This window comes from Chlorocebus sabaeus, chromosome 6 (assembly GCF_047675955.1).
Source record: "Chlorocebus sabaeus isolate Y175 chromosome 6, mChlSab1.0.hap1, whole genome shotgun sequence".
NCBI lineage: Eukaryota > Metazoa > Chordata > Mammalia > Primates > Cercopithecidae > Chlorocebus > Chlorocebus sabaeus.
The window spans coordinates 4,502,466-4,519,580 of NC_132909.1; the positions used below are offsets into that span (position 1 = coordinate 4,502,466).

Genomic DNA, 17,115 nt, shown 5'->3' on the forward strand with positions numbered 1-17,115 from the left:
ACTCTGTCTCAAAAAAAAAAAATTGTAGATGGGAGGCTGAGGCGGGTGGATCACCTGAGGTCAGGAGTTTGAAACCAGCCTGACCAACATGGTGAAACCCCACTTCTACCAAACATACAAAAATTAGCCGGGCATGTTCCCACATGCCTGTAATCCCATCTACTTGGGAGACTGAGACAGGAGAATGGCTTGAGCTTGGGAGGTAGAGGTTGCAGTGAGCCGAGATTGCACCATTACACTCCAGCCTGGGCAACAAGAGGGAAACTCCATCGCAAAAAGAAAAAAACTTTTTTTGTACAAACAAGTTGTCGGTTGTCCAGACTGGTCACAAACTCCTGACCTCAAAGAATCCTCCAGCCTCAGCTTCCCAAGATGCTGGGATGACAGGCATGAGCCAGGGCACCTGGCCTAATTCTTAGTTGCTTCCTTCTGTCCTTTTATTCCTCCCTTTCTCTCGTCTTCCTACTTCTGTCTTCTTTTTCGTCTCTCAAGGGTAGAGACTGAGTCTGTCCCTCTGTCTGCAACCAGCACAGGGCTTGACACAGGGTCCTCCCAGCAGCTGTTTGCAGGAGGAACGCCTCCCCTCTGCCCTAGCATCCTGTGTTTGCAGGTTGGGCATCTGCCGGCTGGGCTCTGCCGCCTGTGAGGGTCTTTCTGCCGTGCTCCAGGCCAACCACCACCTCCGGGAGCTGGACTTGAGTTTCAACGACCTGGGAGACTGGGGCCTGTGGTTGCTGGCTGAGGGGCTGCAACATCCCACCTGCAGACTCCAGAAACTGTGGTGAGCACTGGGGAGGGACGGGGTGGCGGTGGTCACATTTGGACGGTGGAAGCGCTTTCTCATCCTTCATTTTTCTATTTATGAACTATCCTGCTTCACTACAAAAGATTCAGGTAGCAAGAAGAGAGGTGGAATGAAAAGACAGGAAGTTTCTCTGAACTTATTCTGATGTGGGAGTGCTGCCAGACTTAAAATGGTAAAAATTTAAGGCTGGGAGCGGTGGCGCACGCCTGTAATCCCAGCACTTTGGGAAGCCGAGGAGGTGGGTGGATCACCTGAGGTCAGGAGTTCGAGACCAGCCTAACATGGTGAAACCCTGTCTCTACTAAATACAAAAAAAAATTAGCCGGGCCTGGTGGCGCACGCCTGTAATCCAAGCTACTTGGGAGGCTGAGACAGGAGAATCGCTTGTACCTGGGAGGTAGAGGTTGCAGTGAGCAGAGATCGTGCCATTGCACTCCAGCCTGGGCAACAAGAGTGAAACTCTGTCTCAAAAAAAAAAAAAAAAAAAAAAAAGTTTAAATTCAAAAATTAAAAACAAAGAGACTGGGCACGGTAGCTTAATGCCTGTAATCCCAGCACTTTGGGAGGCCCAGGCGGGTGGATCAACTGAGGTCAGGAGTTCAAGAGCAGCCTGGCCAACACGGTGAAACCCCATCTCTACAAAAATACAAAAATTCACTGGGCATGGTGCCACACGCTTGTAATCCCAGCTGCTCGGGAGGCTGAGGCAGGACAATGACGAACCCAGGAGGCGAGATTACAGTAAGCCAAGATCGCACCACTGCACTCCAGCCTGGGAGACAGAGCAAGACTCTGTCTCAAAAATAATAATTCAGGCCAGGCGCGGTGGCTCACGCCCGTAATCCCAGCACTCTAGGAGTCTGAGGTGGGCGGATCATGAGGTCAGGAGTTCGAGACCACCTGGCCAACATGGCCATCTTTATTAAAAATACAGAAATTAGCCTGGTGTGGTGGCAGGCACCTGTAATGCCAGCTACTCAGGAGGCTGAGGCAGGAGAATCGCTTGAACCCAGGAAGTGGAGGTTGCGGTGAGCCGAGATCACACCATCGCACTCCAGCCTGGGCAACAGAGCAAGACTCTGTCTTGAGGAAAAAAAAATAATCAGCCGGGCGCAGTGGCTCACGCCTGTAATCCCAGCACTTTGGGAGGCTGAGGCGGGCCGATCACAATGTCAGGAGATTGAGACCATCCTGGCTAACATGGTGAAACCCCGTCTCTACTAAAAAATACAAAAAAATTAGCCAGGCGTGGTGGCGGGCACCTGTAGTCCCAGCTACTTGGGAGGCTGAGGCAGGAGAATGGCGTGAACCCGGGAGGCAGAGCTTGCAGTGAGCGGAGATTGCGCCACTGCACTCCAGCCTGGGCGACAGAGCAAGACTCTGTCTCCAAAAAATAAATAAAAAAAAATAATTCAATCTGGTGCTCTGTAAATTCCAATCAAATGTTGTGACTTTTGCCCTCACCTTTCTGCCAGGCCAGCTGTAGCCCTAATCTGAAGGATTAAGAATGGGATGAGGCATCATCTAGTTTATTTGGGGTTCATTTTTTTTTTTTTTTTTAAAAAAAACAAAACAGGGTCTCACTCTGTCACCCTGGAGTGTAGTGGCACGATCTCGGCTCACTGCAATCTCTACCTCCCAGGTTCAAGCAATTCTCCTGCCTCAGCCTCCTGAGTAGCTGGGATTACAGGAGTACACCATCTAGCCCAGATAATTTTTTAAAATGTTACCGAGGCTGGGCATGGTGGCTCATGCCTATAATCCCAGCACTTTGGGAAGCCAAGGTGGGTGGAATAGCTTGAACCCGGGAGGCGGAGGTTGCAGTGAGCCGAGATCGCGCCACTGCATTCCAGTCTGGGCAACGGAGTGAGCCTGTCTCAAACAAAACAAAAATAAAAGGATACAAAAATTAGCCAGGCGTGGTGGTGCACGCCTGTAATCCCAGCTACTCGGGAGGCTGAGGCAGGAGAATCACTTGAACCTGGGAGGCGGAGGTTGTAGTGAGCTGAAATCTCACCACTGTACTCCAGCCTGGGCGACAGGGCTAGACTCTGACTCCAAATAACATAAGTAGCACCTGATGTTTACCTTAACCGACTCCTTATCTTCACCAGGCTGGATAGCTGTGGCCTCACAGCCAAGGCTTGTAAGAATCTTTACTTCACTCTGGGGATCAACCAGACCTTGACCGAGCTTTATCTGACCAACAACGCCCTAGGGGACACAGGTGTCCGACTGCTTTGCAAGCGGCTGAACCATCCTGGCTGCAAACTCCGAGTTCTCTGGTGAGGGATGATGACCAGTTCCTTCTGGAGGAGGCTGGACATTGGGCTGGGAGCGTGAGGGTAGATAAGCTGGATGGACAAATACTTTCTGCACTGGTGTGTGCAATTAGGGGGCACACAGATGAGGCCAAACATGACCTATGTCGTCTACCGGCTGTGTGACCTTGGATGATTTCCTTGTCTGTCGAAGGGGACCATCGTGGCTTGCCGATTGCATTGGGGGTCACTGTAATTCCAGTGAGAATCTAGAATTACTCTGCCTGGGTTCAAATTCCAATTGCTTTTTTTTTTTTTTTTTTCCTGGATAGGATCTTGCTGTTGCCCAGGCTGGAGTGCAGTGATGCAATCAAAGTTTAGGCTGGGTATAGGGGATGGCGCCTGTAATCCCAGTACTTTGACAGGCTGATGTGGGAAAATTGCTTGAGCTCAGGAATTTGAGACCACCCCGGGCAACACGGCAAAATCCCATCTCTATACACACACACACACACACACACACACACACAAAACCAGGTGTGGTGGCACACACCTCTAGTCCCAGTTACTCAGGGGGCTGAGGTGGGAGGACTGTCTGAGCCCAGGAGTTCAAGGCTGCAGTGAGCCATGTTTACGCCACTGCACTCCAGCCTGGGTGACCAGGCAAGAACTTGTCTCAAGAAAAAAATAGGTCGGCCGGGCGCGGTGGCTCATGCCTGTAATCCCAGCACTTTGAGAGGCTGAGGTGGGAGGATCATCAGGGCAATCGATCGAGACCATCCTGGCCAACATGGTGAAACTCCGTCTACTAAAAATACAAAAATTAGCTGGGCGTTGTGGTGTGTGCACGTAATCCCAGCTACTCAGGAGGCTGAGGCAGGAGAATCGCTTGAACCCGGGAGGCAGAGGTTGCAGTGAGCTGAGATCATGCTACTGCACTCTGGCCTGACGACAGAGTGAGACTCTGTCTCAAAAAAAAAAAAAAAAAAAAAAGAAAGAAAACAAGAAAAAAAACGCCAAGGCAGGCAAATCACTTGAGGCCAGGAGTTCAAGACCAGCCTGGCCAACATAGTGAAACCACATCTCTACTATAAATACAAAAACTTACGGCTGGGAGAGGGTGGCTGTATACAAAAATTACCTGGGCGTGGTGGCACGAGCCTGTAATCCCAGCTACTTGGGTGGCTGAGGCAGAAGAATCGCTTGAAGCTGGGAGGCGGAGGTTGCAGTGAGCCGAGATCATGCCACTGCACTCCAGCCTGGGCAACAGAGCAAGACTCCATCTCGGAGAAAGAAAAAAAAATGGAGACCATAGTTGCATCTTCATAAGGCTATGATAAATTATGAGTTGGCCAGGTGTGGTGGCTCACACCTGTAATCCAGCACTTTGGGAGGCCAAGATAAGCAGATCACTTGAGGTCAAGAGTTCCAGACCAGCCTGGCCAACGTGGTGAATCCCTGTCTCTGCTAAAAATACAAAAATTAGCTGGGCATGGTAGCACGCACCTGTAGTCCCAGCTACTAGGGAGGCTGAGGTGGGAGGATCACTTGAACATGGGAGGTGAAGGTTGCAGTGAGCCGAGATCGCACCACCCCACTCCAGCCTGGGTGACACAGCAAGACTCAGTCTCAAAAAAAAAAACAAAACAAAAAAAATTATGGCCGGGTGCAGTGGCTCACACCTGTAATCCCAGCACTTTGGGAGGCCGAGGTGGGCAGATCACAAGGTCAGGAGATCAAGACCATCCTGGCTTACACGGTGAAACCCCGTCTCTACTAAAAATACAAAAAATTAGCCGGGAGTGGTGGTGGGAGCCTGTAGTCCCAGCTACTGGGGAGGATGAGGCAGGAGAATGGCGTAAACTAAGGAGGCGAAACTTGCAGTGAGCCGAAATGGTGCCACTGCACTCCAGCCTGGGCAACAGAGCGAGACTCTGTCTCAAAAAAAAGAAAAAAAAATTAAAATTATGCAAGTTAACACAGCTTGGGGACTTGTGTGTAGCACGCGGTAAGCCTACTTTCCAGCAGCGTTGGGTGGAATTTCTGGAGGATCATGGAATGATCTTACCACGGCAGTGCACAATAGATACTTAAGGCTTATTAACTGAATGCCACAGTAGTGGACTGGAATAATATTGACTCTTGTGTCCACAGGTTATTTGGGATGGACCTGAATAAAATGACCCACAGTAGGATGGCAGCGCTTCGAGTCACAAAACCTTATTTGGACATTGGCTGCTGAATGGTCCTGTCTGCTGGCTCTCCCGCTGAGATCTGGACAGACGAAGATGGGAGGGTGTTCGTCACCCCTCACAGCATAATGATCAGGCTTCTTCCTAGAGACAGACTCATGCAGATTAAGATCAAAAGTCCCTCTGCTTGAGATCAAATTAATGTTTGACGGAGCTGGCTGGGTGTGGTGGCTCATGTCTGTAATCCCAGCACTTTGGGAGGCCGAGGTGGGTGGCTCACGAGGTCAGGAGATTGAGACCATCCTGGCTAACACAGTGAAACCCCGTCTCTCCTAAAAAATACAAAAAATTAGCCAGGCGTGGTGGCACACGCCTGTAGTCCCAGCTACTAGGCAGGCTGAGGCAGGAGAATGGCATGGACCCGGGAGGCAGAGCTTGCAGTGAGCTGAGATCGTGCCACTACACTCCAGCCTGGGTGACAGAGCGAGACTCCGTCTCAAACAAACAAAAAAAAAGTCAAAAGTCCCTCTGCTTGGGATCAAATTAATGTTTGATGGAGCTGGCCGGACGCGGTGGCTCATGTCTGTAATCCCAGCATCCAGCACTTTGGGAGGCCGAGGCAGGTGGATCATGAAGTCAGGAGTTCAAGATCACCCTGGCCAAGATGGTGAAACCCCGTCTCTACTAAAAATAAAAAAAAATTAGCCAGGTGTGGTGGCAGGCGCCTGTAGTCCCAGCTACTCGGGAGGCTGAGGCAGGAGAATCGCTTGAACCCGGGAGGTGGAGGCTACAGTGAACCGAGATCGTGCCACTGCACTCCAGCCTGGGTGACAGTGGGACTCCATCTCAAAAAAAGAGAAAAGTTTGACGGAGCTTTAAGGGATGACCAACTGTGAGGTTTGATGGCCCCAACAGGAGGGGTAAAAGCCCAACAGGGGGCCAGGTGCGGTGGTTCATGCCTGTAACCCCTGTACTTTCAAAGGCGGAGGCAAGATGGCTGCTTAAGTCCAGGAGTTCGAGACCAGCCTAAGCAACATAGCAAGACTCCACTATTACTAATTAGCCAACTACTATTAATTAGTACAATTAATTACCCAGGAGTAGCAGCACATGCCTGTAGTCCCAGCTACTCCGGGGACTGAGGTGGGAGGATCGCTTGAGCCCAGGAGGTCGAGGCTGCAGTGAGCTCTAACTGCACCACTGCACCCCAGCCTGGGCAACAGAAGGTGCCCGAGCAAAATGGCCAGTACAGGCCCTCAGAGGGCCACCAGCCCCGCCAAGCCCTGGCTGCATCAGGACAGAGTAATATTGAGCTCTGGGGTGGGTGCCACTGCCATCTAGTGGACGACACTAGGAATGCATGCCAACATCCAGTAAGGAACGCACAGGACAAAGCACTTAGTCCAAAGGCATACTGTGCCAAGTTGAGGAAAGCCTATTCTCAAATGTCACAGGATACATGGGGCACTCAGCATTTGGGAAGAGACTGGTATGCAAGTTAACCCTCAGAATGCTTGTTATGCCAACAGCCCTGACCCTCTCTTGCTGGAGGGGATAATTCCTGAAATCTTATCGTGGCAGGAATGTCAGGATGGCCCCCTGCCTGGAATTCACTGGGCCCTGCCAAAAACGGACACCTACAAGGCCACGTGTAGGCTAGCGGTAACCTATTACACACTGTGCTTTCAACAAAAATACACAGCCCACCAGGTGCGGTGGCTCACGCCTGTAATCCAAACACTTTCGGAGGCTGAGGCAGGCAGATCAGCTGAGGTCAGGAGTTCGAGACCAGCCTGGCCAACATGGTGAAACCTACTAAAGATACTGAAATTAGGCCAGGCACAGTGGCTCATGTCTGTAATTCCAGCACTTTGGGAGGCCAAGGTGGGCGGATCACAAGGTCAAGAGATCAATACCATCCTGGCTAACACGGTGAAACCCCATCTCTAATAAAAATACAAAAAATGAGCTGCGTGTGGTGGTATGCACCTGTAGTCCCAGCTGTTGGGGAGGCTGAGGCAGGAGAATTGCTTGCACCTGGGAGGCAGAGGTTGCAGTGAACCGAGATCACGCCACTGAACTCCAGCCTGGGTGGCAGAGCGAGACTCCGTCTCAGAAAAAAAAAAAAAAAAAGCCAGGTGCGGTGGCTCATGCCTGTAATCCCAGCACTTTGGGAGGCCAAGGAGGGCAGATCACCTGAGGTTGGGAGTTCAAGACCAGCCTGACCAACATGAAGAAACCTCATCTCTACTAAAAATATAGAATTAGCTGGGCGTGATGGTGCATGCCTGTAATCCCAGTTACTTGGGAGACTGAGGTAGGAGAATTGCTTGAACCCAGGAAGTGGAGGTTGCCATGAGCCGAGATCGTGCCACTGCACTCCAGACTAGGTGACAGAGCAAGACCTTGTCTCAAAAAAAAAAAAAAAATAGCTGGGCGTGGTGGTGGGTGCCTGTAGTCCCAGTTACTCAGGAGGCTGAAGCAGGAGAATCATTTGAACCCAGGATGCAGAGGTTGCAGTGAGCTGAGATAGTGCCACTGCACTCCAGCCTGGGCAACACAGCCAGACTCCATCTCAAAAAAAAAAAAAAAAAAAAAAAAACCACCAACAAAAAAAACACAGAACTGGAGAAAGCCCATGGGCTGGCAGGGCGCTCTTCCGTTTCTATCCTCTGTCTGCAGTGGTGGCGCCACCACCAAAATGCAGATTTTTGTGAAAACCCTTACAGGGAAGACATCGCCCTTGAGGTTATAAAGGACAAGATCCAGGATAAGGAAGGAATTCTTACTGATCAGCAAAGACTGACCACAACATTCAAAAAGAGTCTCCACTTGAGACTTTGTGGTGGTGCTAAGAAAAGGCAGAATTCTTTCAGCACTGCCAAAAAGAACAAGAGAGTCAGGCTGGCCGTCCTGAAATACTACCAGGTGAATGACAATGGCAAAATGACTTGCCTTCAGATGAAGGCGTTGGGAGTGTTCATGGCAAGCCGTTTCGACATTGTGGCAATGTTATCTGACTTATCGTTTCAACAAACCAGAATAAAATTGTGTATGAGTTAATAAAAGGCATTAATATATATACATATATATACACACACACACACAACCAACCTACTAGTGAAACAGATTTTCTGCCTGTAATCCCAGCATTTTGGGAGGCTGAGGCAGGAGCATCTCAAGCCCAGGAGTTGAGACCAGCTTGGACAACATAGTGAGACCCCGTCTCGGGAAAAAAAAAAAAGGCGGGGGGGAGACATAGGCTCCCTATTTTATTCTATAGAAATCCATATTCCTGGCTGGGCGCGGTGGCTCATGCCCATAATTCCAGCACTTTGGGAGGCCGAGGCAGGTGGATCATGAGGTCAAGAGATCAAGACCATCCTAGCCAATATAGTGAAACCCCATCTCTATTAAAAATTAAAAAATTAGCTAGGCCTGTTGGCTGAGGCTGAGGCAAAAGAATCGCTTGAACCCGGGAGGCGGAGATTGCAGTGAGCCGAGATCACGCCATTGCACTCCAGCCTGGGCAACAGAGTGAGACACTGTCTCAAAAAAAAAAAAAAAAAAAAAAGAAAGAAAAGAAAAATAAATCCATATTCCCTTGGCCAGGTGCAGTGGCTCATGCTTGTAATCCCAGCACTTTGGGGAGCCAAGGCGGGTGAATCACAAGAATCTCCTGATGAATCTCATAGCGAAACCCCATCTCTACTAAAATACAAAAAATTAGCAGGGCATGGTGGAGGGCGCCTGTAGTCCCAGCCACTCAGGAGGCTGAGGCAGGGGAATCACTTGGACTGGGAGGCGGAGGCTGCAGTGAGCTGAGATTGTGCCACTGCACTCCAGCCTGGTGACAGAGCAAGACTCTGTCTAAAAAACACAAAAAAGAAATCCATATTCCCATTTCACCACACAGAAATCTATATTCCCATTACTGGGAATTTGAACTAAGAAACTTGAAACTATGTCAGTGCCTGGTGGGAAATCACGTCGCCATGCCGTGCTCAGCCCACGCGCGAGAGCTACAGACCAGAAATGTAGGCGATTTCAGAAAAAGTGACCTTACAACTCTGGAGATCAGATACTCAGTCCTGTGGACGATTGTCCCGTTGGCCAGGTGCAACAGCTCACGTCTGTAATTCCAGCTCTTTACAAGGCCAAGAATTTCTACACCAACCTGGGGAACCTAGTAAGGTGCCGCCTGAACACAAAAAAATTAGCCCAGAAGGGGTATTCACGCAGACACCCAGCTACTGGAGCTGAGGAAAGAGGAATGCCGAAGTCCGGGGAGTGGAGGCTACACCTAGCTCGACGGAACCACTACATTCCAACCTGGATGAAAAAAACTGCAAATGGCCCATCATTACCACGTAAAACTGTGCCTTAAGCTCTTTCTGCAATCCCAGCACTTTGGGGTAAGAGACTGTTTAGCTTTCAAGACCAGATTGGGCAACATAGTGGGATCCTATCTCTAAATTTCAAAAAAAGTTATTTACCCAATATTCTTTGTATGCCTGAATTCAGTCCTGTTTCCACAGCTGCTTCTGAAGCAAACAGCCCTGCTTACAAACCACCCCCACCTACCCCCACACTGGCTGTACAGTCCAAACTGTCAACAAGCTTAAGAAACTCAAATAAGGCCGGGCGCGGTGGCTCAAGCCTGTAATCCCAGCACTTTGGGAGGCTGAGACGGGCCGATCACGAGGTCAGGAGATCGAGACCATCCTGGCGAACATGGTGAAACCCCCGTCTCTACTAAAAATACAAAAAACTAGCCGGGCGAGGTGGCGGGCGCCTGTAGTCCCAGCTACTCCGGAGGCTGAGGCAGGAGAATGGCGTAAACCCGGGAGGCGGAGCTTGCAGTGAGCTGAGATCCGGCCACTGCACTCCAGCCTGGGCGACAGAGCCAGACTCTGTCTCAAAAAAAAAAAAAAAAAAAAAGAAACTCAAATAAATGCTGGGTGCAGTGGCTCAAACCTGTAATCCCAGTACTTTGGGAGGCCGAGGCGAGTGGATCATCTGGTGTCAGGAGTTCAAGACCAGCCTGGCCAACATGGAGAAACCCTGTCTCTACTAAAAAAAATAGAAAAAATTAGCCGGGAATGGTGGCTCATGCCTGTAATCCCAGCTAATCAGGAGGCTGAGGCAGGTTGCAGTGAGCCAAGATTGCACCATTGCACTCCAGCCTGAGTGAGAGAAGTAGGCTGTCTCAAAAAAAAAACCTTCCAAAAATGAACTTAGGTCTGGCACTGTGGCTCACACCTGTCATCCTACCAGGCCACCCAGGGAAAGACGGTAAAGCCCCATCTCTACTAAAGGAGGGATGTCTTGATTCCCCACAAGTTTCAGACCAAGCTGGCAAATGTATGAAACCCAAGTCTCTACCAAACAGTGGAGCATGAGGGCACACTCCTGGTGCCAGCAGCTAAGGGTGGGGTGAGGGGGTGGCTTATACGGGATATTTTTTGATCCAGGGAGCTCGGGGGTGCAGGGAGCTGTGACGGTGCCACTGCACTCCAGCCTGTGTAGTGTTTTTTTTTTTTAAGTTCAAAGAGCGTAACTCCAAGTTCTAGCAGGGGTGGAAGGGAAGCACAAAATCCTGACAAACATCTTTATGCAATGTACTTGGGGGAGGTAGAGGAAGCTTCAGGCTTCAAGCCAGCCTGAGGCTCATGCCTGTAATCCCAGCAACTTGTGTGGGGGAGGAACACTTGAGCCCAACAGACCAGAAACATAACGGTGTTGTTCTTAAAAGTTTATTAAGTTTATGAGTAAAGTTTATTCATTTTATTCTTTAAAAAGTTAGGAAAAGTGAGACTGGCATTGTCCTTATAGCAGGGTGAAAGCACTCCAGCCCATGCTCTGGCTAAACGCATTTCAGCCTTACATCCAGGCTGCCTAACAAATCCACGAACAGGGCCCCAATTAATTCCCCCTTTAAGGCCAACAAACAGATTCCCGACAACCCATCAAGCTTTTCCTGCCCTGCTCATCTGCAGGTGAACCCCGGATCCTGCCACCCCAGAATACACCAATTTTTATCAAGTAAAAAGGAACATACAGACTGGTACCCCGTAGAGCAGAAGGCCCGGAACTCCAGGCCGGAGCCGAAGCTGCAGCCAGACCCGCAGGCTCCCTTGAAGCAGGATGGTTCGTGATGCACTACTCAAACAGGGACACCCCAAAATCGAAGCACTTCCCAGTACAGACAAAAGGGAAAGTGCTCCCATTTTGAGTATCCCAGTATGAGCTGCTGGCAAGGATCTGCCATCACTGCGACTTTCTTGCCTACAAGAGATGTTGGCCTCCAATCATCCAAGCACATGTTAAATGTCAGCAACAAATTTGCTTGCTATGGGCGGGGAAGAGGAAAGTTACATATCAAATTATAACACCAACAGCAAAAAGTATGTCTTTCTTTGTGCATCCAGCCCTTCTTGCTCTGTTGCCCAGGCTGGAGTGCAATGGCACCATCTTAGCTCACTGCAGCCTCCCGGGTTCAAGCGACTCTCCTGCCTCAGCCTCCCGAGTAGCTGGGATTACAGGTGCCCGCCACCACCACACCCGGCTAACTTTTGTAAAGACGAGGTTTCATCATGTTGGTCAGGCTGGTCTCGAACCCGGTGATCTCCCCGCCTCAGCCTTCCAAAGTGCTGGGATTACAGGCACGAGCCACTGCGTCCGGCGCACAGCTACTCTTTGAACGTTCTCTTCCTTTCACCATCTAACCCAGATTCCCTTAACTGCCAGGTGACCAGGTGAAAGCCCAGGAGCCCCCCGCTTCCCTGGATTACACCCAGACGCTGTACGGGACCTTTTACCCAAGACACTTTCCGGCTGGGAACCAAAACCACAGGTTATTTAGTTCCTGCAGAAGACCCAGCTCCACGGCATCCGTTGGTATGGGCGTCACCGGTGACGCTCAAATGTCGCAGCACTTTCCACTTGGACATCAGAATAGTGCTCCACATTTGAGTATCACAGGGTGAGCAGCTCCACCTGCAAAGAGCCCTGGCCAAGAAATTTAAATGACGAGGAAACGGCCGTAGGCACCGACTAGGGCCATGATGCTAAACCCCGCCCTCCCGCCACTACCAAAATGGCGGGTTTTCTCAATCGGTAACACTCAAAAGATGGCGGCACTTTTTTCACCAGAGAGCAGAAAGTGCCCCCACAGTTTGAGTGCCACAGGCTGAGGGGATGCGGCAAGGCGGCGATCGCAAGTGGAAGCACTTACCCATCAGAAGAGGCTTTTAAGCAAGGAGGTAGAGAGTAGCCCTTGATGAACTGCTGAAGGTCTGCAAAACAGAAGTTAAACTACCCTTAAAAAGGTAAAAACAAGGCTTTCCACGCGTAGATATTCAAAGCACTCCCCCGCCCATAGCTTCCAGATCCAAGCCATGAGGACTGAGTACATTGCAAGTAGATAGAAGGAACACGTGTGAGGGGCAGAGGGGCCTTCGTCCTGAATACCGAAAAAAAAAAATCTCAAATAGAACAAAAGCACAGCCCGGCTGGGCGGAGTGGCTCACACCTGTAGTCCCAGCTACTCGGGAGGCTACGATGGTAGGATTTCAATTGAGCTCAGGAGTTCGAGACCAGCTTGGACTATGATAGCAAAACTCCATTTCTACCAAAAAGGCAAAAAAAACCCACATAGAAATGGTGGTGCGCGCCTGTGGTCTCAGCTACTGGGGAGGCTAAAAGGGCGAATCCCAGGAGGTCGAGGCTGCAAGCCGCCATCATCCTACCTCCGCACTTCTTCCTGGTCGTCGCTGAGATCCAGACACTAAAAAGAAAAATAAAATAGAAGAACATGGCAATACTCACAGAGACCAATGACAGGACAACACCTCAGCTCTTCCAGAAAGACCAGGACACTACTGCTGGGTTCTTATATAGGCTGAGGGCCTATTCAACTTTCATAGGATTAAAGCCCACCCCTTCCCACCCTCACATTCCTCCTGGTCTCCGCCCCAAGCCACCCTGCTCCCTTTGATCCTAGCTTGCCTTAGTCAGACACACCTTCGTAAAGTTTTTCAAACACTGATTCAAATAGAAATTAGGTAATCCCTATTACTAGTAACGCCAAAATTCATTTCACCATCTGGGGGTTCAGTCATCCACTCAACAAATATTTAAATATAATATTTTGGCCGAGCGCGGTGGCTCATGCCTGTAATCCCAGCACTTGGGGAGGCCGAGGCGGATGATCACTTGAGGCCGGGAGTTCGAGACTAGCGTGGGCAACATGGTGAACCCCCATTTCTACCAAAAAATACAAAAATTAGCCGGGCGTGGTGGTTCGCACCTGTAATCCCAGCTACTTGGGAGGCTAAGGCAAGAGAATCGTTTGAACCCGCGAGGCGGAGGTTGTGGTGAGCCAAGATTGTGCCACTGCACTCCATCCTGGGGACAGAGTGAGACCCTGTCTCAAAAAATAAATAAATAGGCTGGGCGCGGTGGCTCATGCCTGTAATCCCAAAACTTTAGGAGGCCAAGGCAGGGGGATCACAAGGTCAAGAGATTGAAACCATCTGGCCAACATGGTGAAACCCCATCTCTACTAAAAATACAAAACTTAGCTGGGCATGGTGGTGGGTGCCTGTAGTCCCAGCCACTCGGAGGCTGAGGCAGGAGAATGGTGTGAACCTGGGAAGCAGAGGTTGCAGTGAGCCGAGATCACACCATTGCACTCCAGCCTGGGTGACAGAGTGAGACTGTCTCAAAAAAAAAAAAAAAGAAAAAGAAAAACCTGGGTGCAGTGGCTCATACCTATAATCCCAGCTACTTAGGGGGCTGAGGTGGGAGAATCCTTTGAACCCTGGAGGTAGGGTTGCAAGGGAGCCGAGATCGCACCACTGCACTCCAGTCTGGGCGACAGAGTGAGACTTCATCTCAAAAAAAAAAAAAAAAAAAAAAGAGAGAAAAAAAATTTAAAAAACAGTGTGGCAGTGAACATTTTTCAGAGCAACTTTGATAAAAGAGTGGAAACATTTCTGATTTTATTTCTTGAAACCCCTAGAGCTCCTTTGACCTTGAGGCATAGAGAGAAACTCAAAGCGGTAGGGGGTGGAGAGGTAAGGAGGGGCTTGAAAATGGCAAGTGTTCAAAATCATGAATGACTCAAGGAAGACGGAAGACTTGGGGCCCCAGGAGGCCGGGCTTTCCTTCCCATTTGTAATCCTAGCCAGCTGTAGGAGTATGTGCTCAACTTTTCTGGTTAAACCTAGTTCCTTCATCGATGAAAAAGGTACAGCATTTGCTGCAAAGGATGGCGAGAGATAGAAATGAGACAGCAAATAGCCTGTTTGGGGAGAATTGCTAGATCCCGGGAGGCAGAGGTTGCAGTGAGCGGAGATCATGCCACTGCACTCCAGCCTGGATGATGGAGCCAGACTCCATCTCAAAATTAAAAAAAAAAAATTTTTTTTTTTGCTTTGGTCTTTGTCAAGGTTGCGGGAGGTCAGCGCATTCGTCCTGGCCACTGCTCAGCCACCCAGATTCCTATCTAACCTACTCACTCCTCTCACACTGCACCTGGATTGGCTGCTATTTGGGAACCACCTGGACGGTCTCTGGTATTTCCTAGAACTCAGCTTTTTCTCATCACCTCATTTTGTCTTTGAAAATTTCTCCTTGGGGCCGGGCGCGGTGGCTCAAGCCTGTAATCCCAGCACTTTGGGAGGCCGAGATGGGCGGATCACGAGGTCAGGAGATCGAGACCATCCTGGCTAACACGGTGAAACCCCGTCTCTACTAAAAACACAAAAAACTAGCCGGGCGAAGTGGCGGGCGCCTGTAGTCCCCGCTACTCGGGAGGCTGAGGCAGGAGAATGGCGTAAACCCGGGAGGCAGAGCTTGCAGTGAGCTGAGATCCGGCCACTGCACTCCAGCCCGGGCGACAGAGCAAGACTCCGTCTCAAAAAAAAAAAAAAAAAAAAAAAAAAAAAAAAAAAAAAAAAAAAAAGAAAATTTCTCCTTTCAGGGCGGCTTTCTTCTCCTGCCCTTGGGCCAGCACATCTAGCTCATTGCTGACTTTTTTTTTTTTTTTTTTTTTTTTTAAGACGGAGTCTCTCTGAGCCACCCAGGCTGGAGTGCAGAGGCTCGATCTCGGCTCACCACAACCTCCACCTCCCAGGTTCAAGAGATTCTCCTGCCTCAGCCTTCCGAATAGTTGGGATTACAGGCATGTGCCACCACGCCCGGCTAGTTTTGTATTTTTTAGTAGAGACGTGGTTTCTCCATGTTGGTCAGGCTGGTCTTGAACTCCCGATATCAGGTGATCTGCCCACCTCGGCCTCCCAAAGTGCTGGGATTACAGGCGTGAGCCATAATCCCAGCCCATATTTTTGTATTTTTAGTAGAGACACGGTTTCACCATCTTGGCCAGGCTGCTCATGAACTCCTGACCTCATGATCCACCCACCTCAGCCTCCCAAAGTGCTGGGATTACAGGCATGAGCCACCACACCTGACCTGTATTTTTAGTAGAGACAGGGTTTTACCATGTTGGCTAGGCTGGTCTTGAACTCCTGACCTTAGGTGATCAGCCTGCCTCAGCCTCCCAAAGCGCTGGGATTACAGGCATGAGCCACCAGACCCGGTCAACATTTGTATTTTTGAATATAAAAAATGTTACTAGTGCAATTGAATTTAATCAACATTCAAGGAAGAGTATAGTCAAAGATGATTTTTAAGTGCATTTAAAAGAGGCCTGCAGGCAGTGGCTGAAGCCTGTAATCTCAGTAATTTGGAAGGCTGAGGTGGGAGGATCTCTTGAGCCCAGGAGTTCAAGGCTGCAGTGAGGCCTGATCCTGCTACTGTACTCCAGCCTGGTGGACAGAGCAAGACCCTATCCCTGGAAAAAAAAAAAAAAAGTAAAGTAAAGAAAAAAGATCTGGCCTGGCGCGGTGGCTCATGCCTGTAATCCCAACACTTTAGGAGGCTGAGGTGGGCAGATCACCTGAGGTTAGGAGTACAAGCCCAGCCTGGCCAACATGGAGAAACCCCATCTCTACTAAAAATACAAAATTAACTGGGGTGGTGGCACATACTTGTAATCCCAGCTACTCTGGAGGCTGAGGCAGGAGAATCGCTTGAACCCGGGAGGCAGAGGTTGCGGTGAGCCGAGATCACATTATACTCCAGCCTGGGCAACAAGAGCAAAATCCCTTCTCAAAAAAAAAAAGAAAAAAGATCCAATGTGGTATTTTACTTTTTTTGTTGTATAATTTGTTTAAAAATATAGAGATGGGCTGGGCATAGTGGCTCAGGCCTGTAATCCCAGCACTTTGGGAGGCTGAAGCGGGTGGATCACTTGAGTTCAGGAGTTCAAGACCAGCCTGGCTAACATAACAAAACCACGTCTCTACTAAAAAATATAAAAATTAGCTGGGTGTGGGGGTGGGCACCTGTAATCCCAGCTACTCAGGAGGCTGAGGCAGGGAGAAATGCTTGAACCCGGGAGGCAGAGGTTGCAGTGAGCCGAGATCACACTGTTACACTTTATCCTGGGTGACCGAGCAAGACTCCGTCTCAGAAAAATAAATGACAGAGAGAGAGAGAGATGGTGGTCTTGCTTTGTTGCCCAGGGTGGTCTCAAACTCCTGGGCTCAAGCGATCCTCGCACCTTGGCCTCCCAAAGTGCTGGGATTACAGGCATAAGCCACCACGCCTGGCCCAATTTGACATTTTTTTGACAATTCATAACATTGCTGGCGAGACCAGTATAAGACTTGACCCTTCCCCCCCCGACAACCAGGCGTGATGAGAAAAATCAAATTAAAAAAATTTAAAATTAAAGATGTGCTTCTTAGAGTTTCATTCTGACTTGACAAGTATAGTTGATCTGGTC

At 49.7% G+C, this 17,115-nt stretch overlaps 1 protein-coding gene across 4 annotated transcripts in view; it reads left to right on the plus strand.

Annotated features, from left to right (window-relative positions):
* Positions 1–7,226, plus strand: part of NLRP12 (NLR family pyrin domain containing 12) — a 33,531-nt gene extending 26,305 nt beyond the window's left edge. For 3 of the 4 annotated variants that reach the window (XM_007997958.3, XM_007997959.3, XM_037992019.2), the window contains exons 8-10: positions 611–781; positions 2,920–3,090; positions 5,221–7,226. In XM_007997958.3, the coding sequence (XP_007996149.3) occupies positions 611–781; positions 2,920–3,090; positions 5,221–5,308 (430 nt within the window). In that variant the 3' untranslated portion in view covers positions 5,309–7,226. The remainder of the gene's footprint in view (positions 1–610; positions 782–2,919; positions 3,091–5,220) is intronic. The other variant, XM_073015997.1, reaches the window with a different exon arrangement.
* The last annotated feature ends 9,889 nt before the right edge of the window (positions 7,227–17,115 follow it).